This window comes from Notamacropus eugenii, chromosome 2 (genome assembly GCF_028372415.1).
Source record: "Notamacropus eugenii isolate mMacEug1 chromosome 2, mMacEug1.pri_v2, whole genome shotgun sequence".
NCBI lineage: Eukaryota > Metazoa > Chordata > Mammalia > Diprotodontia > Macropodidae > Notamacropus > Notamacropus eugenii.
The window spans coordinates 275,492,687-275,520,363 of record NC_092873.1 but is presented as its reverse complement, the minus strand read 5'-3'; the positions used below and the strand labels follow the sequence as shown (position 1 = coordinate 275,520,363).

General features: G+C 36.3%; 1 protein-coding gene and 1 pseudogene across 2 annotated transcripts in view; one reads left to right on the top strand and one right to left on the bottom strand.

Moving 5' to 3' along the window:
• Positions 1-22,839, bottom strand: part of PLPPR4 (phospholipid phosphatase related 4) — a 56,647-nt gene extending 33,808 nt beyond the window's left edge. Inside the window, exon 1 of one of the 2 annotated variants that reach the window (XM_072644090.1) lies at positions 22,646-22,839. In XM_072644090.1, the coding sequence (XP_072500191.1) occupies positions 22,646-22,723 (78 nt within the window). In that variant the 5' untranslated portion in view covers positions 22,724-22,839. The remainder of the gene's footprint in view (positions 1-22,645) is intronic. The other variant, XM_072644091.1, reaches the window with a different exon arrangement.
• A 273-nt stretch (positions 22,840-23,112) lies between these two features.
• LOC140522971 (synaptophysin-like protein 1) lies at positions 23,113-25,866 on the top strand (annotated as a pseudogene).
• The last annotated feature ends 1,811 nt before the right edge of the window (positions 25,867-27,677 follow it).

Below are 27,677 nucleotides of genomic sequence, written 5' to 3'. Positions count from 1 at the left end.
CAGATAGCTTACTATCTCAGGGAGGTGGTATAGGAGAAGGGAGGGAGAAAATTGAAACTGAAAATAAAAAAAACTAATGCAAAAATTGTTTTTACATAAAATTTAAAAAATTATATATATGTATGTGTATATATGTATATGTATGTATATGTGTGTTTATCTACCCATCTGTCTATCTGTCTATCTATCTATCTATCTACCTACCTATCTACCTATCTATTTCCTTGATAAAAAAGAAATAGCTTCCGAAAAGGAAAGGATAGCCATTTTAACAACATCTCTGAAGTCAATACTTAAGAAAACAAGAGCACAATTATTCAAAAAGGAGAAAAAAATCTATAAACATCTAGAGAAAAAAGAAAGCTTCTATTCCAAAGACCTATTGTAGTATGGAGATGCTCCTTGGATTTTACTAGGCCAATAGAATATAAGCTCTGGCAGAGCCTTCCCAACTGGTAACCCTTTAAGAACAGGTTTGGTGTGTGTGTGTGTGTGTGTGTGTGTGTGTGTGTGTGTGTGTGTGTGTGTGTGTGTGTGAAGACTAGCTTAGATACAGTTTTATTACACTGTTAGTCACTGAGTAATGCATTATTTTTGGCAACAGAAAATCAGGAAGATTGTCTACAAATGCATCAAGGGATTGGCGCTTGTGTTGGTTGCAATAATCACGGTGGCAAAATTGCAAATTTGCTGAAGTGTGATTTTTTTTTTCTGACCAAAGTTGAAAAGAAGACAAAAATACAACATGAGTGTGACCTTCAGTGATCCATTTCTCTTAATGTCCTTTGGTCTGAGGCTGTAACTTTGTCTATACTTGTAAAGTTCTGATGATTGGTTCAGACAATACAATAAGTACACCACAATAAATATTTGTTCAGTGTCTGCTCTGTACCCAGCACTGTGCTAAGCCTTTGACTCGTTGATTAGTTTCATGATTACAGTACAGTATATTGCTAACCATAGTTGACCTTACGCCTTTGCATAGGGTCATTTCTTTAGATGACCTTAATCACAAGGGCATGCAAAGAGAGTAGGAATGGTCTATACACATATCACCACTACCAAAAATCCCCCAATACATATAAACTATATGCCCTTCTCCTGAAGGCTAGGTAGCACAATAGGCAATAATAACTCTCATCTGTATGATACTTTATGGTTTATAATAATGCTTTACATCAATTCTCTCATTTGATTCTCAATATAATTCTTTGTGTTAAGGATTTCATGTATCACTCTGTTCTTTTTCTCAATGTGAATCCCAATGAATCTTTTAAGTTATTTCATTACTATATTTGTATTCTTAGCGAACACACACTATATATATATATATATATATATATATAATATACATAAATATATTCATAGGATTATATAACTTATGATCTAGAAAGGACATTCGAGATCATTTAATCTAACCTCTTCACTTCAAAAATGAGCAAACTAAGATCTGGGAAGGCTAGGATTTTCCCAAAGACATACCAGTAATAAATGGCAGAAAAGGATTGACCCCACGTCCTTTAACTCTTAATTCATGTGAAGTGGTGTGTCATGCTAGATAGCATTCTGGACTTGGGATTGGGAAGGGGAGGTTTGCTTTCTGCATTTGTCACTACCAAGCTTTGTGACCAACTATGAGCAAGTTATTTCACCCCTCTGAACTTTGGTTTCTTCATCTGGAAACTGGGGACATTAATTCAAAAAACATCTTCCTTATAGGGTTGTTCTGAGGCTCAGAAATGGCATCATCTACGGAAAGTACTCCACACTCTTTAAAGCAATGTCAATAGGAGAGGGACAGGGATTAGACCTATGATTGCGTCAGCACAGGAAGCTTCTTCGTGAAGACTTCCCTGTACCAATAAAGGTTGGCACTTGGCAACTTATAGTCCGAGAGTTACCTAGGGTACTGAGAAGTTAAGTAACTTACTCAGAGTCACAAAGCCAGTATGTATCAGAGGTGAGACTTGAACCCAAGTGTCCTTGATTCTAAGATTGGGTCTCTTTCTGTATTATGCCACATTACCTATCATAAATGGCACTAATTATTATTACTTCTATTATACCACAACTTTTTAAAAAATTACTTTCTTTTAGCTTACAAATTCAGTTCCAGAAGCTTTTCTCCCACTCCCTCCTCACCCCCCTCTCTGAGAGAGCATGCAATCTGATAACAGCTGTTTGTTTTTCCATTTTTCTTTGTCTCTTAGCTATGATAAGGAATTTCTCTCCTAAATGTTTATCACCACTGAAGTCTAACACAATACTTTGTACACAGTAGGTGCTCAGGAAAATGTCTCATGGAAGAGAAGTGATAGAATCAAGATTCCTACAAGTTTTTTGATGTAAAAATATCTAATATTTTTCTACTTTCTATGAAGCCTCTTCCTTTATAGAAGCATGACACATTTTAATACAATTTCACAATTAAATTACCATGGTGTTGACATAATCCTGTTAGACATAGAATGATATTTAAGCAAGCAAAAGTGGTGTGTGGTGATGAGTGTGCACATCTTCACAGGGACTGTATAAAAGGGATTAGCACAGTGCTGTCAAAGTCATCAGAGAGGAAGGAAATTGTGAAACCTGCCAAAGATATTCATCTGGGAGATTGGAAATAAACTAATAAATCCCATAATATGAACTATAACATAAACACTAGAAGTGAAACATTAGCAAAATAATTCAAAATAAAATTCTAATGGGAAGAATCAAGCAGACCATATCAAATCAAACCTTGCAGGGATATATTAAAGGCCATTACTGCTAAAGTAACCACTGATGATCCACCCTTGGTGGTAGATCTTTCTTCTCACCTCATCTCAGTTTCCCATCTTCATTCTACCATTAATCTCCACTGGCAATGTTCACTAAGACAGATAAAGCACAGAATCATAGAAGTGAAGCTGGAAGAAAACTTAAAGACTTTTTAGTTCAAGTATCTCCTTTTAAGAAAATAGAAGTCTGGAGATGACAAATGACTTGCCCAACGTTATACAGATATTGTATAACTGAATATTGAACCCAGGTCTTTTTATTCCAAACTTCTTGCTCTTGTCATGGGTGCGCAAGGTCATGTGCAGCTACAAGGGAGGTAGCAGTGAGGGAAAAGTGCAAAGGTTCCTTTGGTTTTCCCAGGCTAGGGGGGATGTAGTACTATAGACAATTGCTCCAATGTGGCATCTCTGACATAAATTGCTAATTATCAGAGTTTTCTAATTTTGTTGAGGACAGTTAGCTGGCACAGTGGTTAGAATGTTGAAGTCAAGACGACTCACCTTTGTTAATTACAATCTGACCTCAAACACTTATTAGTTGTGTGACCCTGGGCAACTCATTTAATCCTGTTTGCCTTACTTTCCCCACCTACAAAATGCATTGGAGAAGGAAATGAGAAAACATTTCAGTATCCTTGCCAAGAAAACTCCAAATGGGGTCACAAAGAGTCATATAAGACTGATATGACTCAACAACAAAAGCAGTAACAACAAATGAGTTGAAACAGAACATAAAAAAGGAACTTTCTTCCAGAATGCATCTGGACCTATGTTCTTTGTGACTTAAATTTGCAACGAACAAGATCAGTTGCTTAAAAATTGGATTTGTCTTATCAGAGATAGAAAAACCATTAGAAATAAAAATTTTGGAATTGTTCATCTATACTATAGGTAGCAGAAAAAAAAAGTTTTACCTAAATAGAGACTTGAACCCCAGACCTTTGAATCCCTCAGAAACAAATATAACTCTACACACATCAGTCTAAGAAATTTTACAGTGACATAAGGTACCTATTATGCTGCCCATAGTCAGTCAGTAATCAATATATATTTACTTAGCTTACTCTGTTTAAGGCACTATGCTCAGCTCTGGAGACAGAGAAAGTCAAAGACTGCCCCTGACCTCAAATTGCTTACATTCTAATGGGGGAGATGAAATGTAAATAAACAGGTACACAAAAAGTTGCAAGGTACTCTTAGAGAGGACCTTAAGCATTCAAACTCAAATGCAATGAGTAAACTCTTGTTGTTTACAGAGCACTCTGCTGGGCCTAGGAAGTGACTAAATTTCTAAATTAAATAACATGGCATTTAATTAAATAAATTCTAAATTAAATAACATGGCATTTAACCTCATAGAACTTGGATTCTGGTATAAGTATAAAACACAAACTCAGAGAACTGCAGTTGAATTACATGACAAATACATTATAGATGTCCACAACAGTGTTATCTGAGCTCCTGGAAGTAGTTATTACTTGTCTGAAAAGACTTCATGGCACATGACATTTGAATTGGGTTTTGAAAGATGGGTAGAAGGATTTCAACAGGTGAAAGGAACAAGGAAGACATTACAGATGTGACAGGGAAAGGGGACAGCATGACCAAATCATAGAGGCTAAGAAAGCTCAAAGTATGTTTGTGTCAGAGAGTAATCCTGTTTGAATGGGGAATAATACTAACAATTCATCTTTATATAGTGCATTAAGTTTAAATACAACCTTGGAAAGTTATTATTATCCCTGTTTTATAGACTAAGAAACAGAGATGTTAAGTGACTTGTCCAGAGTCACACCACTCGTCAATATCCCAAGTAGCATTTGAACACAGCTCTTTCTACCTCCAAGTATTCTTATGCACTATACCATCTTGCTGCCTAGATACGGATAATGATGTTTTCTGCACCATGCTGAGGCTTTTCTCTAGGAAGGAAGTTACTCCAATCTTGTGCTTGCTGGTGTTCACTTTCAATGCACTCCTGTCCTGACGAAATGACTAACTTCCAACTCTCAAGAAAATCAAGATGTAAATAGCTTCAAGGTTTCTCGTGTGTGTGTGTGTGTGTGAGTGTGTGTGTGTGTGTGTGTGTGTGTGTGTGTGTGTGTGTGTAGGGGTTTCTATTGTACTAAGCTTTGGCAGAAATGATATTTTTTCATGTATTTCTGTAATTAACATTATTCATAGTTAATTTTTAAAAAATAAAACCCCACTGTGTGAGCTTCATTATATATTTCTACCGCAAGCAAGATGCTTCCTAATTTGGATTCCTAGCATTCTCATGATTCTTGTTAACATTAGGGAACACAAAAGACTCTAATTGGTCCTAAAAATAGCAATGGTAATTAATAGGTAATAGCTAGTAGGAATGATATGTATGTTAGGTCTAATGGGGGAAGAAAAATCTGTGTTGTTATCTCTTTATGCCAGGAACATGAACCACATTTACTACATCAAAAAGACTAAAAAAAAAGTCAAATATTGATTCCAAAATGAAATTCAAAATTTTTAAGACGTTCCTTCATATAATTACAATAGAATAGTGTAAAAATTGACACATATAGTGCTTTAAGGTTTACAAAACATTTTCTATGCAACATCTCATTTGCATCCTTACAAGAGACATATGAAGTAGGTAATCCAGGCATTGGCATTCATATTTTACACATGAGGAAATGTCCCAGAGAACTTCAATAATTTGCCTTTGGTCAAAGAATTGGTGAATGTCAGAGGCTGAATTTTATAAGGGCATAATTATTCATTATTTTGCATGCAGCAGAGGTTCTTAACCTGAAGTGCATGAATTTTCTAAAAAACTTGATAACTGTATTTAATGTAATTGATTTCCCTTATAATCCCACATATTTTATTTTAAAAAATTTTGTTATTATAATTTTATTATTTTTATAAAAGTAAAGGGAGAGAAATGAGTATATTACAAAAGAAAGGAGGAGGAAGAGTTGAGGAATTTATCTCACATAACTGAGATATACAGTTGAAGACTATACAAACAAGGAAAAAGCAGTGGTGAGAGTGGGTGTCATTTGAAATTCCAAATATTTTAAAAACTTTCTGAGAAGAGGCATATAGGATTCACCAGACTGCCAAAAGGGATATATAGCAGCCCCCAAAAAGTAAGGTTAAGAATCTCTATTATTGTTTGGTTGTGTCTGACTCTATGTAACCCCATGGACAAAGTTTTCCCGGCAAAGATACTGGAGTGATTTGCCATTTCCTTCTTCAATGTGTCCCCATTTTGCAGATGTGGAACTGAGGCAAATAGAGCTTAAGTGACTTGCCCAGGATCACACAACTAGTAAGTTTCTGAGGCCAGATTTCAGCTCAGATCTTCCTGATTCTAGGCCTGGTGCTCTAACCCCTGCACCACCTAGCTGCCCCTAAGAATCCCTACCTTAGAGCAATATTAGCTTCATAACTGCCAACTATAACTTCAGTTATTATGACTACATCTAATGTGATAGCTTGTTATCAAGTATTTGGAAGGATGTCACATGAAAGAAGACTGAAAATTATTGTGAGAGAGCAGCACCAAAAATCTACAGAAGAGAGCAAGTTTGAACTCAATATGCAGAACACCTTCTTGACCAAAAGAGGTTTCTGTTAGAGTATAAGTAGAACAAGGAACATTTTTCTTTTGTCATTGCATCATTAGTATCACTTAGTTCACTTTGAAACACCTATTAATCAATTAATAAACATGACAGATTTAGTGATTGAATATTACATGGGCTACCACATTAGGTAGTAAGTTCCCTGTCATTTGATATATTCAAGTAGAAGCTAAATGCACTTGTCAAGTATGTTTTAAAAGATACTTCCTTCATGAAGCAAGGAATTGCCAAGATGGCTGCGTTCTCTCTCTCTCTCTCTCTCTCTCTCTCTCTCTCTCTCTCTCTCTCTCTCTCTCTCTCTCTCTCTGTCTCTCTCTGTCTCTCTCTGCCTCTCTATCTCTCTCTCCCTCTCTATCTCCCTCCCTCCCTCTCTCCTTAAGTTTTTTTTCTAGCCTGAGCTTTTCTGATTCTAGCCTTCCTTGGTCTTTCTCTACCCCAACTAAAAATGTTCTCCCCCTTCACATTTTCCTAGAGCTCTGTTTGAAGATCTTTGCCTCTATCACTTGCCTTTTTTGTATTATACTTAGTTGTGTTTATACTGTATCTTCCTGAGCCTTCCCCAGGAGAATATATTTCTTGAAAGCAAAGATTGAACCATGTATTGTTTCTTTTGTATCCTTGGTAAGCATTATGCCATACACACAGTAGGTACTTTATAAATATCTGTTGAATGATTGATAATCAGCCACTAAAATAGATACTTTCTTGTAGATAAGCATTATCTTTATTATTAGAAGAGGGACTTTTTTTTTTTGCCTTTCTTTGTGTCTCCAGAATTTAGAACTCTGCCATGCATAGAGTAGACACTTCAGAAATTCTAGTTGGCTCATTAAATCTACTGGTGAATGCAGCCTGAGATTTATTGTCTATTTAATTTGTAAATTGTAGCTATCTCTAAATCCCATCTTCATCTGCAATGTTTTTCAAGGTGCACATAGGGATGACTCTCAATTACCATAGTGATGGGATTCATGGATAACAAGAAGAACAACCTTATTTGAGCTCAAACTTTCAGCATCATTTCTTATCACACATTCAACAATGGTGTTAGGAAGTAGAAAAAGGGATAAATTGATAGGCTTACATAAAATTCCAGCTGGAAAGGACCTTAGAGGTAGTCTAGTCCAATTATTTTCCTCCCTCTCCATTTTTCGGATGAAGATATTATGGACAAGGGAGGTTCAGTGTCAAGCCAAAAGTGATACAGGTAAAAGACCAGAATGGGAATTTGGAGCCAGATTCTCTGACTTCAAATCCCAAACTCTTTCTGTTGAACAGTGCTGCTCAAATTAACTGGCACTGCAATTGTTTTCCTCTTCAGTTTGTGCCATGGTGCTCTAAGTAGAAACCATTTCTTCTCTCTTTCCAGTATGAAATAAAGACAACAAACATTTATTAAACACCTATGCTTTGCTTTATTCTGTCTTTAAAATATTCAAACCATTTTCATACTTTTAAATTTAATTTATATACAAAATATTATAAAAATACAGAAACTATGCTTTGGAGATACCCAGATAAAGACACTGTGACTCCCTGACAATGACCTCATTCTAATGAAGGACAGGAGAATGACTAGTTGTGACAAAAGGGAGAATGAGATATGTGCAAATGTAAAGTGCTATGAGAAACTTGAAGAGGGTGGTGGTATGGTCATAGATGGTTTCATGAAGATGAGGATATCTCAGATGAGTCCTAAAGGAAGGGATAGACATCAATGAAGTGGATTATGTGGATGGAAGAGGGATGGAGTTGGTTCCTTGTGGGTATAGGAGACAGCCTATGCAAAGGCACAGAGATAGAAGATGACTAGATAAGAACAGAGAGTAGTAAGTAGATCAGTTTTACTGTAATGTAGAATTTGGGAAGAGGAAGTGAGATACAAGGACAAGTATCTTGGAACCAGATTGTGGAAGGTCTTTAATATAAGAATTGGAACTTAAACTTTTATTTGGAAACCAACGAATTCACTATTGGTGGCTTTTGAGCAGAAGAATAACATGATCAGAGTGGCATATTAAGAAAGTTATTCAATGTCAAGGGAGGAATTAATGACACAATAGTCACTGGGTCAGCTGTGACAGGAATCACATAAGATATGAGTGAAGGGATTGCTTTGTAGCACTAAGAGCCCACCACAGGTCACATGGCATGAATTTTCAGTAAATCCACTGTTCATTTTCAGGAACTTAGGAATAAAATGGCTCTTTCCATCTCTGCATTAGCCCCATAAATAGGCAAAAGAGATATTATCAAGTTGGTTTTATAGGTAAGGATACTGAAATGCAGATTAAGTGAGTTCATGAAGTGACACCTCTTTAGGTCTTCTAATATTTTGTTCCATGTTCCCTCCACTTTTTTTTTTTGTCCAGATACATGGGGAATACCCTATGTGGAAATTCCTTCTACCAAAGCAGATAAACAATTATTCTGTAAGTTATTGTCTTATTCAGTTACCTATCATACTGATTTAAACTCATTTGATCAAGGACACACATCATTAGTAAGAGGCAGAAACACAATTCAAACTCAAGTACTAAAAATCCTGCTTCTTAGAATACGGTTGGCTTTCAGTTACTTGGATGAGATGTGAAATATCATGTTTGCAACCATCTTGGAGGAATTCTTGAAAAAAAGTCTCTGAAACAGAGAAGTTATTCTTAAATGGCACATTCATTTGCTTTTGAGGCCTCCTTAGCATGTTTTTAGTGTATCTCCTGAGCACCCAATATACCCTTCATGGCAGTATCACAGAGAGAGAAGGCTTAGGAGTTAGGAAGACCAGGGTCCAAGACCTAATTCCTTTGAGTTAGTACATCTTTATATACTGTCTGTGTGACTTTGTACAAGTCTATTAGTGTCTCAGGGCTAGAGGGCTCTCTCTAAGGCTATAAGTTGCAGAGAAAGGGCCAACTTGCTTTAGAAGTGGGAATTTCTCATTTGATATTCTCCTGTGCTAATGAAATCACTGACCCAGTCCCTATCCTAAATACCTAATGGTCAAAACTGGATTTTTCACAGAAACTTCCAAAGAGTGGAAGTAGTAAAAAAAAGAAAAGAAAGTCTCCAAAATAACATCAAGAATCAGGACTACATTGAAATAAACAGCCTAGGGGAAAAGGTGAAACAGATAACAATTCTATTTTTTTAAGGGACAAACATGAAGCATTAACCTGAAAAGTTTTCATTTAAAATATAAACAACAGTTTTTCCTGGGATGTTGATCCTATATTCTCTCTGCCCCTCTCTGTTGCTCTCTGTCTCTGTCTCTCAGATTAATGTGAGATATTTTCTTCCTTAAGAGGGCTTTACTCTGAAGATGAAAGTCTTCAGGAATGCAGAGACTCCTTGAATCTTAGAAATGAAGCAAGCATGATTAAGAAATAAGGCATGGGGATTGATGAAACCTTTAGCTGCTCGGTGACCCAGCAAACAAGATGAAGTGCTTTCTAGGGCATCCATCAGGAAACTAGCATGCTTGAAAATGTCCTCATCTTTTAAAAAAGAAAAATGTTGTTCATGATTACTAGTAATAGTCCGCTCCCAGGTAATGGTTCCATCCTATTTCCATTAATTGAGTAAGAGAAATGTAAATGCAAAAGAATTTAAAGTGACAGTGAGACCTCCACTATATCTCACCCTTCACTAGAAAGCAGAATTCATTATGAAATAGGTCTGTCTTGGACTATATCCAAGGATACTTAGGTTTTGAAGTACCAGCAATACCTTATTAAAAAGTGATCTCCCCTCTAGCATAGTCCCGTAGCACTGACACCAAGAATGGATTTATATTCTAGAAGGCCTCTCATGTAGCCTGTATTTAGTAAAGAGCTAGATAAAATATCATTCCTGATCTCAAGGAGTTCACGGTGTTGGGTTGTGGTGGTGTGATCTTTAGGTGTTTTCTTCCCCCATACAACTGGGAATTCCTTGAGGATAGATACTATTTTTTATCTAAACTTTGTGTCTCTACCCACCCCAACTCCAATGTGCTGTTTACAGTAAGTGGTTAACATTTTTGCATATTTATTAACATTTCTTTCTTGTTCTTTCTTCCAACTTCTGATTAATTTTCTTATGTAATGATAAGCTTCCTTGTCAACCCCCAACTCCACTCCAGCATGCCTACTCATAATTTATTAAAATAGTGACTGCATCCTGGGGTGGGGGGAGAAGATGGGTGTGAAGAAGATATACACCTGCGTATCTTTATATCAACGAATAACATGTTTTCCCTCATTGGTGTCTAGGTGGCTCACTGGATGGAATGTTGGACTTGGAGTCCAACCAGTGGTACAGTCCTGGAGATTTTTGTTTGGAGTTCAAATCTTGTCTCAGACACTTACTGCCTGAGTCACCCTATGTCAGTCTTTTAACTTCTTTCAACCTCAGTTTCTTCAAAATAAAATGCAAACAATAATAGTATCTAAATCCTAGGGCTGTTGTGAGAATCAAGTGATGTAACGTTTATAAAGTGCTTAGAACAATGTTTGACACATTGTAGATACTTAATAAATGTTTCCTTACTTCCAAGTACATAGTAATGATTTTAATCATTTTATTAAACACATGACCTAAATTTTGATAATTCCCAAATCTGTCAAGTTTCTTGGTTTCCTCCTATAGGGTTCCCACCAACTAAAGATCAAATCAGAAGTATTTGGTCATGTTGCTTAGCAGAATGTTACACATTTTAATAAAATGAAAACTACCTGTACGTGAGGGAGAGGCTTGGGATCAAGGAGAGGGAAGGAAAATGGATGATATGTGGAAGTATGAATGGCTATTTGAATAGATAATTAAAAGGGGGAACAGTTAACATAAGAATTAAATCTAGAAGGAAAAAGAGAATTGGATTTGGAGTTGGAACTGGGTTCAAATCTTGCTTCTTTTGCTTACTACTTGTGTGATTTTGCAAAGCAGTTTAACTTTCTGGGTCTCAGTTTTCTCTTTTTAGCTCTATATCAAAGATCTTATGAAACAAAAAAAGGACTGGATTATTAGTAATCAGAAATAAATAAAATATTTCACATTTGTAGAAATCACTTATCACTTAATCTTGGCACAATAAATAAACATTATTTCCTATTTTAAATGAATAGGTGTATCCTGGGATTAGACTCTAAAACTTGGTTTTATCAGAATACAAAGTGGAGTCTGTCTTTCCCCTGATTGTGGGATTATTACTTCTGTAGATCGATTAATCAGCAAGCTTTTATGAAGATCTTTCTATATACAGGTCTTTGGGGGAAAACCAATAAAAAAAAGCCCTCCACCATTGCCTCCCCCTCCTCCTCCAGTCAAATAACTACTGTTGCCAGTAAATGAACTGCAGTGCTTTGGGCATAATCTCTGGTCCCAAATTCTGGATAGATTTCTTGGGACTTGGGGAGATTCAAAGATTGTCCTTTCCAAGTGTGTTTTCTCATATTTTATACCAGAGTGTCAGGAAACATCCATGTTGCACAGTTAAAAAATAAATCCAGAAATTAACCTTCTTTTTTACTTCCAAATACATGGTGGTTAATCTTCAAAATAAATACCATTTTACAAAATGCCCATAGGTTACTATCTGTCTTGATGCTTGATAAAGAACTTCCTCAGCTCAAAGGCAAAAAAAAGAATGGGAAAAGGAAAATAATATCATTTTCTCCCTCAAAGGAAAACCTGATCTCTGTAGAACGTAAAGAGCATGTTGACTTCTCCCCACAGGAATTTGCATTGACCTTAAGTCACCTCTCACCCTCAGGGAAAGGGTCAAGTTGTTCTAGATTGAAATTCCTTAGCACAAAGGAATATCCACTTAGGCTTGTATGGGGGGCAGGGATGACAAACACATGTTCAGTTTTTTTTCCCTAAAGGGGATACCAAAATGTCTCCAGTGATCTTTTCAAAGTAAGATCATTCTAGTGAAGGTTCAGGCATAAGTTTCTTTTGGATTCCTTCACTAAATATAACATAAAGAAAATCACTTTGGAGACAGTGAAGAAGATGAACTGAAATGGGGGGACAATTAACTCAAGGAGACCAATTAGGAGGCCCCTGAAAAAATTCAAGTGAGAGGTGATAATGGTCTAGCAAAAATAAGAGTGATATGAGTAGAGAGGAGTACCAAAGAAGAGATATTGTGGAGGTAGAAACTGGAAAATTTATCAAGACATCAGACTGTAGAATGAGGGGGAGTGAGGAATCAAGATTATGCTAAGGTTACAAACCTTGGAGCCTGGAAAAATGAAAATGTCTTCAACAGAAATAGGGAAGTTTGAAAGAGGGGTAGATTTGAGGTAAAAGACACCATTTGAGGTGGTGATTTCTATCTGAATATGTTGTATTTGACATATCTTTGGGGCGCTGTGTTTGAAATATCCTATCATTAATTTATTATGAGAGCCTAGAGCTTAAAGAAGAAGCTAGGGGAGGGGAGCTGAATATATAGATCTGGGAGTCATCTGCATAGAGATGATAGCTAAGTCCAAGGTAATTGTTGAGATCACCAAGAGAGAGAGTGTAGAGAGAGAGGATGATCCAGAAAAGAGCTTTGAGGAACACTCCTGGTTAGGAGTTGTGATAGGCGTGATGATCCATTGAAGACTGGTAAGGTGTGATCAGAGAGGTTGGAGAACCAATACTGTTAGGAAAATATAGAAAACAGAGGGCATTTGGGAGGAGAAAGTGGTCGGTAGTGTCAAATACAGCAGTGACTGAGGAAGGTGAAGACTAAAAAGAGACCATAATATGTAGCATTTAAGAGATGACTAGCAACCGAAGAAATCAGTTTCAGTGTCAAAAACAGATAGCAAAGGGTCAAGGAATGAGAGGAAAGGAGGCAATGAGTATAGATAGCTTTTTCAAGAGTTGGTTAAGAAGGGAATAGAGCTTTAGGCTGTTAGCTTGAAAACATGATGGAAGAGTTTAAAGAAAGATTTTTTTAGGGAGGGGGGGAGGAGGTGTTGTTCCAGATAAGCTGGACCAAAGTGTATGTGAAGTATGAAATAAGGTTATGTGATAAAGTAGCTTGGGACCAGGTTATATAGGGCTTTAAATTTCCCAAAGAAGAGTTTATATTCTTTCCTATCTATAGAGAGCTATTGGAGTTTATTGAATAGCAGAGTAATGTGTTCAGACTTGCATTTTAGGAAAATCAGTTCATCAGTTGGATTGGAGTGGAGCAAGACTTGAATCAGGGAGCCTAATTAGAAAGCTATTGCAACAGTCTTGTAATAATATTGTATCATGGAAGGCTATAAAGCCTTTTACTAAGATGGTGGCTCTGTGGGTATAAAGAAGGGTAGAAATGTAAGATATATTGTTTAGATTAGAAACAGCAAGATTTTGGTAACATTGGATATATGGAGTTAAGGAAAGGGAGGCATATAGAATGAAACCATGACTGCATACTTGAATAATTAGAAGCAAGCTGATATCTGAGTCTGAGAAAAAGCCTATTTTTGGAGATCAACACTTGAAATATTTTATGCTGGAAACAGCATAATTATCATCCAAAGTACTTCTGACATTTTATGAATTTTGAATAAGAGACCTATCAAACACCTAAGGGTATCAGCAACTACTATCTCATTTTATAGCTCATTTTCCACTTTCTCAAACCTTCTTTCACAAGACTGAGTCATGTAACTTCTCTAAACCTGCCCTTTCCCCATTTCTTTAATCTTAACTCCATTCTCTTTCTTTTTCCCTCTGGCACAATGAAAATCCATTCTTGCAGCTTCTCCTTGCCTTCCTTTTCTTTGTTTTATTTCCTATCCCACCCACTCACTCCACCCACCTCAATTCCACAGTACATTTCAGGGTACAATCAGTGCCCTTCAAAAGATCTTTTAAAGTTTACAGCTATTATCTGTTTTGCAAACTCAGTATAGAGTGAAGCAGTTAACTTAATTAGACCACAGAGCTAGTAAAGTCAAATTCAAAGGCCAAATTCCCATAAAAGAAATGCAACTTCACTGTGAAAATAGCCCACACACTGTACCTCCTTTTAGCTATCCTGTAAATAAATTATCTTGATCATAAAAGAGGTCAGAAAGTTAGTGATAGGAGAAGGATCAGTATCTCCATCTCCTAACTTGGGGTTCAAAGCTCTTTCCACTATAATTCCACCATTTCTTTTAACTCCATCTTACAGTACTCTTTTTCCAACTCTAAAGAAGAAATTAAAATAGGGAAGAACTGAGCAACATAGCCATCATCACGTAGTGACTTAATGATGGGGCTAAAGTTGAAGATACTTCTTGAGAGGCACAGTGCTTGGCACATAGTACACACAATAAACTTTTTTGATTGAGTAATAATAAATAGAAAATCAGATGCAGAGTGATGAAAATCTACATTCAAATTCTACTTCTGAAACTAGCTGTCTGAATATTAACAAGTTATTCAAACTCCCTATGCCTCAGTTTCCTCATTTGTAGAATAGAGATCATAATATTTATAGTACCTGCCTTGTTGGGTATGTGAAGATTAAATAAAATAATACATGTGAGGCTTGATAAAAATATCAGCCATTATTATTTCCTAACTGCAGAGAGTGAATTTTCTATTTTTTATTTTATTGCAAAGCCACAAACCTTTATCTAGGCCCAGAATCATAGATCTCATAGTGGCAAGGAACCTCATGTGACATCTCATCTATATCTGAACAGGAATAGTTCTCTCTGACTCTGGTCTCCTTGTTTTATAAGTACTTGGAGTCCATTATTTCCTCCATTTTCTTTTTTATTTGCTTCAAAGACTGCTGAAACCTATGACTTTTGAAGAAAGGATAAAAGATATATCTTTTTGGACAGAGTTTGAATACAGTACTATTCTTCTCTATTAAATATGAGTCAAGGGCAAAACAATTAAGCGCCAATATACCAGAGCTAACTCAAACATTGAATATTTTTACATTTATTATCAAAGTAAGTGTTATATGAAAGGGAGAACCTTAGGCTACACTCTGTAGTCAAAGGGTAAAATATTTATTTTGAAAGAAAAGTCATTAAAAATATCATAGCTAAAGTTAGAAAAGTATATAGAACTGGGGAAAATAATCTTTGCAGCAAATTTCTCTCTTAAAGATCTCATTTCTAACATATATAGGGAATTGATTTAAAATTAAAGAATAAGAGCCATTCCTTGATTAATAAATGATCAAAGAACATGAATAGGCAGTTTTCAGAAGAAGAAATCCAAGCTATCAAATGCCACATGGAAAAAACACTACTAATTAGAGAAATGCAAATTAAAGAAATTCTGAAGTTCTACCACACACTTATCAGATTGGCAAAGTTGAAAAAAAAAAAAGAAAAATGGCAAATTGGTTAAAACATGGGAAAATGATCATTTTAATGCACTCTTGGTGGAACTATGAATCAGCCCAAAACATTCTGAAAAGTAATTTGGAACTATACAGAAAAATCCCCCAGAATGTTTATATCTTTTTACTCAGTGTTATAGGCATATACCTAAAAGAGATCAAAGAAAGAGAATAAGGACTCATGTACAAAAAGCATTTATAGTAATCTTTTTGTGGTGTCAAAGACTTAAAAATTAGGGTTCTCATCAAATGGAGAATGGTTGAACAAATTATGATATATCAATGTAATGGAATGCAATTACATCATAGGTAGCTATGTGTTGCAGACAGGCCACTAAGTGGTTCAGTGAATATAGAGCTGTGCCTGAAATAAGGAAAACCTGAATTCAAATCTAGCCTCAGGCACTTACTAGGTGAGTGACCTTGGGCAAATAACTTAATCTTTCTTTGCCTTGATCTATTGGAGAAGGAAATGACAAATCACTCCAGTATCTTTGCCAAGAAAACCCCATGAACAGCATGATCCATGGGGTCATAAAATTATATATAACAATAATTCAACAACAACAATATTGCAATATATACCTGGATCATATGAAATTAGGAAATGGGCCTGGAGTAAACCTGGAGCCAGGAAGAACTGAATTCAAATCTAACCTCAGGCATTTACTAGATGTGTGACCCTGGGCAAGTCACCTAACTTCTCTTTGCCTGTTTCCTTATTTGTGAAAGGGAATATTAATAGCACCTACCTCACAAGATTGTTGTGAGGATCAAATAAGATGATATTTGTAAAGTATTTTACACATAGTAGTTACTATGTAAATGCTAGATATTTAAAAATAGTAACAAAAATAATAATATAGTTAGCATTTAGTGTTTTAGAGTTTTTGAAGCACTCTACAAATGTTAACTCATTTTATCTTCACAAAACCTCGGGATTTTGGGTGCTTTTATTATTCCCATTTTTTTAAATGAGAAAACTAAGGAAGAAAAAGATTAAAAATAATATTATTGTTACCACTACTGCTGCTGCCTCTGCCACTACCACCAATCACCACCACCACCGCCACCACCACCACCACCACCACCATTACCACTACTACTACTACTACTACTACTACTACTACTACTACTGTTACTACTACTGTTGCAGTATAAGAAATTATGAATGGGATGGTTTTAGAGAAACTTTAGAAGACTTGCATAAGTGTATGCAGAACGAAGTGGGTAAAACCAAAAGAAAAATTCATACAATAACAATAACATTGTGACGACAACTTTGAAAGACTTAAGAACTCTGAAAAATACAATGTCTAACTAAGATGCCAGAGGATAAATGATGAAATACATTCTCCATCTCCAGAAAGAGTATGATGGATTCAGATTGCAGAATGTTACATATTTTTTGGACATCGCCAATGAGGAAATTTGTTTTCCTTAACTATGCATATTTGTTTCAAAGGATTTATTCTTTTTCCCCCTTCCAGTTGTGGGTGGGGAGGTGGGAGGGAGAGAAAATAGATTTTTAAAATAAAAATTACCTTTAAAAAAGAAAAGAAAAAGCATTTTCAGATTTAATCTTCATACAGATAGTGGAAAATGGAATGATATGATAAAAAAGAGAGACAGTGTTACATTGTGGATAGAGAGGTGACCTGGGAATCAAAAAGATCTCTGTAAGAGTTTGCCTCTGACAAAATAGATCTGTGATCTTGGGCAAATCACTTAAACTTTCAATGGCACATATCAATTCTTTAAGACTACATCATTGATAACAACTGACAATCAATATCTGTAGAGGAAATTTCCTCACCAGACAATTCTATAGCATTGAAATTACAGGTTTCCAATAGCACATACACATATTTGTTACACTTAACATAAGACTTTTTGGTGCATCATAAACATATATGTTTATATTTGCATGTCTGGCATATATATATGTATAATATATATATCATATATATATACACTCAAATATATACATACACAATATTTCAAAAGTCCCAATGCAGTTTTAAGTTTTAATTGTTACTATTAAGACTTTAATAGTGCAGTTAATAACTTTAATGGCTTAAAACTTCACTCATACTTTTTGGAACACCCAAAGTTTGCAAAAGACCTTTGCATTTGATCATTACAATATAATTATTTTCCCTATTTACAGACAAATTAATTGAGAGTCAGAGAGATTTAATACCTTGCCCATTATCATATAGCTGTATCAGATTTTAGATTTGAACCTGGCCCTTTTTTTAACTCCAAGTTCACCATTCTTTTTTCCTCTACTACATGGCCTCTCAGATTTTAGAATAGAAATTTCATTAACAGTTGCTATTGTTAAGTGAACAAATATTTCCTGGTGGAAAAAAACTTTCCATTTATTCATTCCACAAGAATTTTTTGAACTCCTGTCACGTTCAAGGCTTTGTGCTAAGTCATTAGGAAATATGGGAAGGGGAAAAGCATTGATTAAGAATCTGCTATGTGCCAGGTATTAGCCCATTTACAAATCTTATCTCATTTGATCTCACTACAATCCTATGAGGTAAATACTATTACTATCCTCATTTTACAGCTGAGGAAACTGAGACACACAAACTTAAGTGACTTGCTCAGGGTCACAAAACTAGTAAGTATCTGAGGCTAAATTTGATCTCAGATCTTATTGACTCTAGGTGCAAGGCTCTATCCACTTAGCTACCTAGCTCCTGATCCCTTCTGATCCTCCAGGAACTTACATTTCAGTAGATGCCCAATGGAAATCCATTAAGAAATAGAATTCAAGGCAGATTATGGTAAAGACTCTAATAGAGGGGCAAAATACCATGAGGTTTTTGAGGAGAGAGAAAAAAAGGCATACAGAAAGACAGAGACAAGTAGGGAAGAGAGAGAGATAGAAAGAACACTGACCTATTCACCATCTTTAAGAAGCTTGTGCTAAGTCATGGGGATCATAAGAAGGAATCTTAGAAACCATATAATCCAGTTCTTCTTCTACCACCCTATCCCACATTTTCTCTGTAAGGAAACTAAGGCCCAGAGAATTAAAACAACTGCCCATGCTCACACATGTAGTAAGTAGCAGCTAAGGCCAAGATTCAAACCTATGTTTTCTGTTTCTAAATCTAGTACTCTTTCTGTTTTACCACAGTACAGCCTAGACTCAGAGAACCTGAGTTCAAATCCTAATCTTGACACATTATCTTGTGACAATGAGAAAGTCACTTCATTCCCTTATACCTCAGTTTTCTCAACTAGTAAATGAGGGGCGTTAAAGAGCCACCAGGGTCCCTTCCAGCCCTAACATCCTTGATCACTTTGATCCCTACATCAGGCTTGGACAAGAGAAGAAGTAACTTCACCATTGTATATATCTTTTCAGAGATATGTCCCATCATCCCTACTCCTAGAGGGTAGTTCATGTCAACTAAAGGGCAAGTTTAAGACGTACTCAATTTTCAAGAAACCTTATGTACTAAGGATGAACTCAGACAATCTTTTGTTTATTTTGGCTTTCTAAGATTAGGTAACACTGCATCTGTAGAGAGGGAATAGGGTTGTGTTTTCTTGCCATCGTCTGGTTCAGACTTACTCCATGCTTCTTTTTGTCCACAGTTTGAGATATCATGATTTCTGGTTTCTACCTTAAGAAATCATGAAAAGCAATTTCATGTGAGGCACCACGAAGAAAGGAGGACTTAAATCACCAAGATTCTCACCAATTTTCACATGAAGTGCCTTTTTTTTCCTCTTTTCTTTAGGTTGTGATTTTTTTTCTTAAATCTTGATCAAAGGTCACAGAAACGTAAAATGGATGACATTTTCAATAGGGATTATAGGATCTTAGGATCAAGGGTATAGAGCTGGAAGGAACTTTGGAAGTCATATAGTTCCATTTCCCTCATTTGAGAGACAAGGAAACTAAGGCTTAAGGAATTTAGATGATCTTTACCTGCCCAAGGTCACAAGTAGTAATTATCTGGATAGATGCTCTAGAGTCAGTGCTCTTTCCATTGTACCACAGGTGAAAGAAGAGTCATTACTATTATTTTTTAATCATTAAAACTTTGGGGAAATTCACTTTAAGTCCAAGCATCATCACTCTCAAAAATTTATCTGGCTTTTTAATCTATGGGCATTCACCTTCAAAAGGAAAAAAAAAGTGAATGCTATTTTCATTGTATAAAAATTCTATAATATTTCCAAAGAGTTCACCACTCAAAATGGGGTCTATAAAACTCTTTATGATAACCCTGAGGTAGATCCTCTCAACATTATGTTCCCAATTTTAGACAGAGGAAAACTGAGGTACAGAGAAATGAAATGAACTGTCCAAAGAAGTTCAATTAGTTAGTGGTAGAGCCAGGGCTTTCTGCCAAGTCTCCTGACTTGGGCTCACTCTACTACAGCACAGTTCCAAAGGAACTTTTCTCTGTATGCTTTCTAGTCCAATGTGAGAAGGCATGTTCTGTTACCATCTATAGAGCTCCATCATATGCCCAGGTTTTCTGGTGTTCATATATAAGGCTCACATATTTCTTAGCACCAATTCAATACAGACTTACTATAGATATAACTCAAAGCATTTCCTTCCATCCCTTGGTATCTAAATGTTCTTAAAGTAAAACATCTAACATTGACAGGAACTGCATATTATAGAGCTAACAGAGAGCATCTGAAGAGGCCAAGATGAATGTGTTAAACACTGAATCTTTTTCTGGATCTCTCTAAACACATTCAAATATATGGGGAAAAAGGTATTTTAAGAGATTATTATTGATAGTCAAAGCAAAACAGTTCCTTGTGTGTATGAGTTACTAACTCAGTGTTTATTACATTGAACTGAATTAATGTGAGTGCCAGAAGTAATGGTCATAGATCATATGTGATATTCAGAGAATTGCTACAAAGTGTTTTCACTTTTGGTATATATTCACTGGGAAGACACTTCTCAGAAGTGATTGGAAAGCACATGAAAACATTTTCTGACATTTCCCTAATTCTCCTTGTTCATCTCTCTCTTTTTCCCTAATGTCAGTATCCTTTCTGAAGTATTCAGCTAATAAATACTCATTAAAGTTTGAATCTGCTGTTCCAAATTGGCTTCAAATATGCTTCCTCATGGGAGTCTCAGAATCATTCTATTGTTTCTTAACCCTGGACAAAATACAATAAATAATAAGAAAAACAAAGTTATCAACCCTTACTGTGAATGAAAATTATGTTAGTGACATATGCAGGGGCTTTGGAATCTAAGCTAAGGAACAATATAAAATATTTTGATAGTACCTGATTGGATCTTTTTTATAAATCTCATTTTCCCTATCATGTATTATACCATGAAACTGATGTAGCCATTTGGAGTCAGAAGATCTGGATTTAAATCCTAGCTCTGCCACCTGTGTAACTTAGGGCAAGTCAGTTCCCTTCTAGGCCTCAGCTTCTTGGCCTGTGAAATGAGGGAGATGGACCAGATAACATCTAAGATTCCTCTCAGTTCTATTTCTGTACATTTTCTTTGACAAGACTCTGATATTCTTCAACCAAACCAAGTAAATAGGACTAAAGAATGTTTTGTTTGGGGGAGGGGGGTGAGGTGATACTGGAGTGGAATAGTGGGGAATAATGGGAATTAGATGTACCTGGGTTGAATGAGCCACTCCTTTATTAGCTATAAATTATGAAAGCCATCCAAATAATGATGTTTTTGTTTGTCACTTCCAAAAGAAACTTCAGTGTATACTGTCAGTTGCAAGAAAGTCTGACATCACTCCTCGGTTTCAGGGTAGTGATCATTCCTGATATCTTGTATTTTTAAATGTAAAGCCTCCATGTTGGGCTAGATGGCCAAAGAAAGAAATTAATAATACAAGCACGTTTATTAGCAATTCTTTAAATGACCTGAGCTTGAATTACATAGAAAATATTTTCCATTTCTTATCTATTTCTCTCCAAATAGTTAATCCAACAAGTCTTTCCCCCTACATCAACACTTAGCTATGATTTAATAAACCTTTTGCCCAAACATGTCTTCCTATTCCAATGAACCACTGTGCGTGGAATCCCCTTAGCTGTCAGTCTCTCAAAACCTTCCATAAATTATTCCTCCTCTAAATTCTGCATTTTTCAAGTTAAAAGTTAATTTCAAATCCTCCTACATGTCAACTGCTCTTCCATGTAGTTTTTACTCTCTATGGAATAAATATGCATATATCAATCATTCAAAAGTCAGCTGATGTAAATTATTAGCACAATTTTCTCTATCGGAAAGGGGCAGTGGATTATTACCCAGATGGTGCAGACCCAATTTTAGAAGTAGACGTGAGCACCATCTTAATCAGGACATAAGGAAAGCTTTAGCAAAACCACTATCCAAATATATCTGATACTATGCAATATTCAGCTACTGTACCCAAATGGGACATACCCAACCCATATGCACCCACAAATCTGACTAGCAGAATACAAGGTCTTCTAGAATTCTAGATGCCCAGTGAGTGAACAGAATGCACTTGAAACATTGGTACACTGATAGCTATGAGGCAGAGATAACACTCTCAACAGACATGATCACCAACTGACTTAGCCACTCTCTCATGGCCCAGAGAAGTCTTCACTCACACAGGTATCCCACCTCAGCTCATACAACCATGGAATCGAACATTCCCGAATTTGCAGACATAGACACCCAGACTCTCTCCCACAGGAGTAGAACCGAGGTAAACTCGCCCTCGGTAAGTCAGGCATTTGGGGGTGGGGGGGTGGCAGGCACAAGCGGCTTGCCTGCCTTCAGAGTGTACTTAGCACTGCGCTGTCCAAGTGCTGAATTCTCTGGCCAGCTAGCGAGGGAGAATCTGCAGTATGCTCGCACCCTAGGCTGGAGATCTCCACAGAGTCTGGGGCCCTTCACTCACCTCCACGAAATAAAAGCAAGGTAGTAAGGTGACGCTGTCCTTGGTCACTTTGCTCTTTGGCCTCTCCTTGGCCGACATGCCTGCTTTGGGCAAGGGTCGGGGGTCTTCTCCAGGGGGCGCCGAGCTCGAGGCACTTCCGAGGAGAGCTGCTGCCGCTGCTGCCTCTTTCAGCCGCCAGCGCCCGGCGCTGATGTCACATTCCCCCTGGACGCTTTGGGAGTCAGCGCGCTGCATGCATGCAGCAGCGTCCTCTCTCCTCTCCCCACCCCCTCTTTGCAGCACTGCTGCCACAGAGCTGTCAATTCCGAGCTGCAGGGCCCTTTCTGAAGGGTCTCAGAACCCTAACAAGCTTCTTTCCTCTCCTCTAGAGACTTCCTGCCACCCACCCAACCCCCAAAGCTGTTGCTAGGATGGCTCCTTCCCTTTCTCCCAGCTTCCCTCTCCTTCAGCTCTTCACAGCCCTAGCGATGCCAAAGCGCTTTACAGCATTTCTGAGGCTTGACGTCAAGAAACCTACTACTCCCAGGAAAGGAGGGGAAGGACCCTGGTTTTTCTGCAGTGGTAGAGCTGAGGGCTCTGGCGCTTTTTCTCTCCTGAAGAATCAACATCTGTCACACCAGGAATTAGGTTTGTTGGTACACTGAGCCTCAGAGGAAGAAAATTGCCTTATCCTAATTCTCTTTCCCAGAAATTAAGTCGTGATTTCCATTCCAAGAAAAAAAAATAACCCAAGAAATAATTACTTTGGATCCTTCCACTACCCTCTTAATTAAAAGCCTCTGTTGTGCATCCATCACAACATGGTCTAGTATTCATCATAAGTGGTTCGTTTTACTCAGTGTCCAATATCAGATAGGACATGGAGTCTTGATTCGTGATGATGATGGTGGTGTTGCTGCTGGTGGTAGTGATGGTGAAGGAAGTTTTGCAGGAAGGTATGGAAAACCATGTACTCAAAGATGAGGGTCATCCTTAGGGTATCAAAGTTCTTGTTCCATTTCACTTCATCTAATACTTTAGTGACAATTGAAAGAAATTTATCATAAAAGATGAAATTCTCCACCTTTTGGGTGGGTGTATATTGAGAACTTCGTTCTTTTGGGGGAGTGGTTTCCAGAAGTGAATTTAAGGTGTATGTGGGAGAACCTCTGGGGGGAAAAGTATTTTATTTTTTAGTGAAAGGGGTGTTATGATTGATAGACATTTGATGACAGATCAATCTGTTATCTGTTTGTGGGATTGGTCCAGAACCTTTCTTCTTTCCCCAAACATGGTGGTTCTTTTGTTTCTTATTAACATCTCCACTAAATTCCAATTTGCTAAAGGAAAAAGTGGAATCTCTTAGTGAATAATTATGGGAAGTTTAGCATTCTGTTATAAAGAAAGAACAGAAGCAAAGCTCATTTATGTCTTCATTTATCAGCAGAGTATTAAGTATATTTTGGAAAATTTTCAGCCCTATATTAGCAGAAGATGCTATTTTCTTTAAATGCAATGTTAAAAAAAATAAGAACGATTACCTTTGCCCCCCCAACTTATCAATCCAGCTTTACCATCTTTACTATTAATACTGTCAGAAGCCAAGACCTTATCTATATTTCAAAGCCTTTTTCAGTTCTTCAAATTAAGTATTCCACTGACATCTCACAAAACCTAGTTTGGTCATCTGTTGAATTCTTTCTTCCCATAGGGAGGGGAGGGGATACCTTTGCTTTATCAACTTGTTTCTGTCTAGAAGGTCTTTCTAAACTAGGGAAATAAATAAATAAGCATTTGTTAAGTGCCTACTGTGTTCTAGGCATGTGTTAATCACTGAAGATAGAAAGACAAACATAAAATAGTCCTTACCATCATGGAGATTACATTTTAATAGTAGAGATAGCAAATAAATTTATGAGATTAAGAATTATTCCCCAATTAACAAATGATCTAAGGATATAAACAGCCAGTTCTCAAGAGAAGAACCAACGTGAACTACAGTGATATGAAATGCATACTTCAAATCACTAATAATGAGATAAATAGAAATTAAAGTAATTCTGAGATTCAATGTAATATCCATCAGCCCAATGACACAGATGACAGAAAATGAAAATGACCAGTTTTGGAGGGTCTGTGGGAAAAGAAAAACATTGATGCTCTGTTTATGGACCTGAGAATGAATACAACCATTCTAGAAGGCAATGTGGAATTACACACACAAAATTTTCTCAACAGTGCATGCCTTTTGATCCAGCTATAGCATTCCTAGATCTATACTGTGAAGAGACCAAAGAAAGCAGGAAAAGTTCTATATATAAACTTATGATAATTATTTTGTAGTGACAAAGGCAAAGAAACTTGGAAACTAGGAGGATGTCCATCACTTGTGGAGTGGGTTAACAAACCATACTGTGTGAATGTGATGAAATACTATTGTGCTATTAGAAATGAAATAGAACTTCCCTGTGATGCTGGGCCACCTATGTCTCCATCCCCTGCTGTCCAACTGACTCACATCCTCTGTATCTCCTTCCCTTCAGAGGTCGTTGGGCCTCCAGATTAACTTCAGCCCACTTAAGGAACCACTAGGCTTCTCCAGTGGGGAGCTTCCATTTTTTTTCTTTTGCCACTTGTGGAGGTTTTAAGGGCAAAATAACTTTTTAAATTTCCTGCCCAAATCAGAGTCTTCCTAAAAATGAGATAGTTGAAGGTACCTTTGCCTATCCATTCAGGTTGAATCAGGTTTCACTTACTACAACACTGAAACCTCTGTATAATATAAGTTGGAGCAATTATGCTCTCATGGAAGATTTCTGTTCATCTACCCAGTTCCATGTTACATTTGTAGCCTTGGTCTTCCTATACTGCATTGCTACACTTGTACTTTACATTGGTTATATGAACCTATATCAGGAGAGTTGAGAATTCCCCTTATTGACCTCCTTATTGCTCTTATTGCTACTTTCTTATGGTTGGTAAGTACTTCAGCCTAGACTAAAGCTCTGACATTGGTAAACACAAGTGACAAGCTTATTGGTCAAATTGACTCTTGCAAGAAGGTAAACTGCTTCTTCGACTCTGTGATCAATATAGAAACTCTCAATGTATATGTGATTTTCCGTTTTCTCAATATGAAGCTTTGGGGAGAAAATATTTGGTCTGTGCACAAATGTTTCTACCTTAGGAACAGTTGCACCTCCTACAGGAATGTAATTAAAGGAGCTACCTACACTGTGTGAAATGAGAATGTATTCTACAACATATTGCCAACATCTTCTGAGATAGTATTAATTTTTTTCTAATAAAAGTAATGGCATTTACAATAAATTGATGGATTAAAAATTCTCTTAGTTTTGCATGAAATATGTACCGTAGATACAAATTTTGGATATAAATGTTTCAATTTGTAGAATCAAAGATCTAGAGATTTATTATGAGATTGTATACATAAAAAATGAAAGTGCAATTTCTTCACTAGTTTTTTTTTTTGTATAGCAAAAGTGTTTACCCCTTACCTTACACAAAAATGTCTTAGCATATGTATCCTTATTCAGGAAGGCAATACATTATCCTATTTTTTAAAAGAAAGGAACTGAATTTGAATTCCATACTACTGTAAGTTTGTACAGTTCATATACTTTAAGATCTATCTGTTTAAAGAAGGCTTATTGCATTATAAATACAGCATAGCAAGAAAGTGTTTAGTTTAGAACTTAAATCTAAATACTGTTCATGTTAAACAAAAATTCCTGAATGCAGAGATGGATTTTAAAATAAATAACCTTCAATAGTTAATGGTTGTACAAAAATTGTTTTAAACATGGGGATTGGAAATTTCAAGTGTGTATAAATGTTTTTTGATCCAGTTAATATAGTTATTCTACAATTCGAGGTGTTTATATTAAAGTGGTTGGTTTCATAGACTAAGTATACTCTAAATATGGTTCATCTAGACACTTTGGAAACTGTAGGCATATTCTTATTAATATTTGTCCTCTGTTGCTCATACTACTTTGTCTCAGGACAAGATAATCCTGCAAGTATAGAAAAATATTAAAATTTTTAAAACCCATTCAGAGGAGAGAAGAAATTAGGTTTGTTTTTTTACTTTTGAAAGGCATTTAAATGTTTAGAGTCAATGAAATTGATATTGGAAGCTCAACATCGATATTATGAAAATAAGAAATAAGATACAAATTTCATTTTTCTTAATGTTCTCATTCTTACTGCACAAATGGTTGATTTTTAAAATTATGTATGTGAGATAAACAAAGGAACACAAATAAGTTAGCTGCACAATGGGTGCTGGTTTCTTTGTTCATAGCAGAAAGAAAGAAAGGAAAGAATAGTATGTTTCAATCTGTAATCAGATGCCCTCAGTTCTCTCTCTGGAGGTGGATAGAATTTTTCATCATAAGTTCTTTGGAATTGTCTTAGATCATTGTGTTGCTGAGAATAGCTAAGTCATTCACAGCTGATCATTGTACAACATTGTTGTTATTGTGTACAATGTTCTGGTCCTGATCGCTTCACTGTGCATCAGTTTATGTAAGTCTTTCCAGGTTTTTCTGGGAATATACTGTTAATCATTTCTTATAGCACAATAGTATTCCATCACAGTCATATACTACAACTTGTTCAGCTATTCCCCAACTGATGGGCAACCCCTCAATTTCCAATCCCTTGCCACCACTAAAAGAAATGTTACAAATATTTGTGTACATAAAGGTTATTTTCTTTTTTTATCTCTGGGATACAGATGTTGGAATGGTATTGCTGGGTCAAAGACTGCATAGTTTTATATCCCTTTGCTTATAGTTCCAAATTGCTCTACAGAATGGTTGAATCAGTTCACTACACCACCACCAATGCATAAATATCTCAATTTTCCCACATCCCCTCCAAAATTTGTCATTTTCCTTTTCTCTCATATTAGTCAATCTGATAGGTGTGCCTAAGAATTGTTTTAATTTGCATTTCTCTAATCATTAGGGATTTAGAGCATTTTTTAATATGACTATAGATAGCTCTGATTATTTTGTCTGAAAAT